The following is a 2,500-nucleotide window of genomic DNA, read 5'->3' on the forward strand; positions in this document are numbered from 1 at the left end:
CTAATATGGTCATACATTGGGCAGGAGGTTAGGAAGTGCAGCTCAGTTTCCACCTCATTTTGTGAGCAGTGAGCACATAGCCTGTCTTCTCTTGAGAGCTATGTCTGCCTACGGCAGCCTTTCTCAATAGCAAGGCTATGCTCACTGAGTCTGTACATAGTCAAAGCTTTCCTTAAGTTTGGGTCAGTTATAGTGGTCAGGTATTCTGCCACTCTGTTTTCTGTTAATTCTTTCCAATGTGTCTCTCTCTCTCTCTCTCTCTCTCTCTCTCTCTCTCTCTCTCTCTCTCTCTCTCTCTCTCTCTCTCTCTCTCTCTCTCTCTCTCTCTCTCTCTCTCTCTCTCTCTATCAGATATAACGTCTTGGTGGTTACCCAGGTGACGAAGCAGTGACCCACATCCTCAGGTAGCTGTTCGTAGTTCTCCAGCTCCTTCAGGAAAATACTGCAACAAAACACAAACCATCATTATACACTCTACACACATCTGTTATGCTGTGCCTACACCCCTCAAACACAAACATGGACCTTGAAGCCAGTTCCATTGCTTTTTGAATTGTTCCCCTCTAAGCAGTGACTGATTCAGACCTGAGACACCATGAGGGTGCAATGAATGATCGGGTAGAACAGAAAAGCAGAAGGAGTCCGGACCTGGTAAGGTAATATTTTAATACCTCTTTGCTATACCATAGAGACATACAGTATAATGTCATAGGTGTCATAGATCTGCAGAACTCTAGAATGGGATAATGGCAGCCATATTGGCTCGGGATGAATTCCAATTGTGTTCTATTTAATGATATGTGCTAAAAACCATACATTACACACAGCTTGTGCTATACAGACTGTGATATACACACCTGTTATGGAACTCATAAATGTCCTGGATGTTCCCAAAGACAACGTCATCCTTGTTGGCGATCCTGGTGGGGATCTCTTCAGAGCCACTGGTCATCTCCCACAGGTAGGTATCAATACACTCCTGCAGATCCTTCACATACACCCTCTCTGTCTGGAGAAGCTCTGACATGATATACCTGTAGGAGTACCAAGAAACTGGCTACTTTTTCAATAACTACAATTATCCCACCATCGCTCTGTCTCTCCCTCTTTTCTCTCTCTCTCTCACACACACACACACACACACACACACACACACACACACACACACACACACACACACACACACACACACACACACACACACACACACACACACACACACACACACACACACACACACACACACACACACACACACACACACACACACACACACGTACCCTCTCTCCGTTTCCCCCTCTCTCTCATTCTCTCTCTTTCTCTGTTGGACTCACTCTTTCTTCCTGGCCGTCCTCCTCTTCTCGTCGCTGACCTCATGGTTAGGGTCGTTCAGGTTCACTTCGGGGTCAGAGTCAGAGAGGCTGTTGGGGATGAGCTCCAGCTCCAGGTCCTTATTGTCCTACAGGGGACACCGTACACAGAGACAATTCAATACCACTCAGAGAACTTCATTGACATGAAGGAAACAGACATGGGCAAAAAGCCCAGGTCCTCTGACAAATCAACTGTAAATTTTGGTGTTCCTCAAGGTTCTGTTTTAGGACCACTATTGTTTTCACTATACATTTTACCTCTTGGGGATGTTATTCGAAAACATAATGTTAACTTTCACTGCTATGCAGATGACACACAGCTGTACATTTCAATGAAACATGGTGAAGCCCCAAAATTGCCCTAGCTAGAAGCATGTGTTTCAGACATAAGGAAGTGGATGGCTGCTAACTTTCTACTATTAAACTCGGACAAAACAGAGATGCTTGTTCTAGGTCCCAAGAAACAAAGAGATCTTCTGTTGAATCTGATAATTAATCTTAATGGTTGTACAGTCATCTCCAATAAAACTGTGAAGGACCTCGACGTTACTCTGGACCCTGATCTCTCTTTTGAAGAACATATCAAGACCATTTCGAGGACAGCTTTTTTCCATCTACGTAATATTGCAAAAATCTGAAACTTTCTGTCCAAAAATGATGCAGAAAAATTAATCCATGCTTTTGTCACTTCTAGGTTAGACTACTGCAATGCTCTACTTTCTGGCTACCCGGATAAAGCACTAAATAAACTTCAGTTAGTGCTAAATACGGCTGCTAGAATCCTGACTAGAACCAAAAAATTGATCATATTACTCCAGTGCTAGCCTCTCTACATTGGCTTCCTGTCAAAGCAAGGGCTGATTTCAAGGTTTTACTGCTAACCTACAAAGCATTACATGGGCTTGCTCCTACCTATCTCTCTGATTTGGTCCTGCCATACATACCTACACGTACGCTACGGTCACAAGACGCAGGCCTCCTAATTGTCCCTAGAATTTCTAAGCAAACAGCTGGAGGCAGGGCTTTCTCCTATAGAGCTCCATTTTTATGGAACGGTCTGCCTACCCATGTCAGAGACGCAAACTCGGTCTCAACCTTTAAGTCTTTACTGAAGACTCATCTCTTCA

At 44.0% G+C, this 2,500-nt stretch overlaps 1 protein-coding gene across 1 annotated transcript in view; it reads right to left on the reverse strand.

The window, feature by feature from the left end:
- Nucleotides 1-2,500, reverse strand: part of LOC124018912 (kalirin-like) — a 77,715-nt gene that overhangs the window by 36,642 nt on the left and 38,573 nt on the right. Inside the window, 3 exon segments of the mRNA XM_046334241.1 lie at nt 373-442; nt 858-1,034; nt 1,335-1,459. Of these exon segments, the coding sequence (XP_046190197.1) occupies nt 373-442; nt 858-1,034; nt 1,335-1,459 (372 nt within the window).

This window comes from Oncorhynchus gorbuscha, unplaced genomic scaffold (genome assembly GCF_021184085.1).
Source record: "Oncorhynchus gorbuscha isolate QuinsamMale2020 ecotype Even-year unplaced genomic scaffold, OgorEven_v1.0 Un_scaffold_590, whole genome shotgun sequence".
NCBI classification, from domain to species: domain Eukaryota; kingdom Metazoa; phylum Chordata; class Actinopteri; order Salmoniformes; family Salmonidae; genus Oncorhynchus; species Oncorhynchus gorbuscha.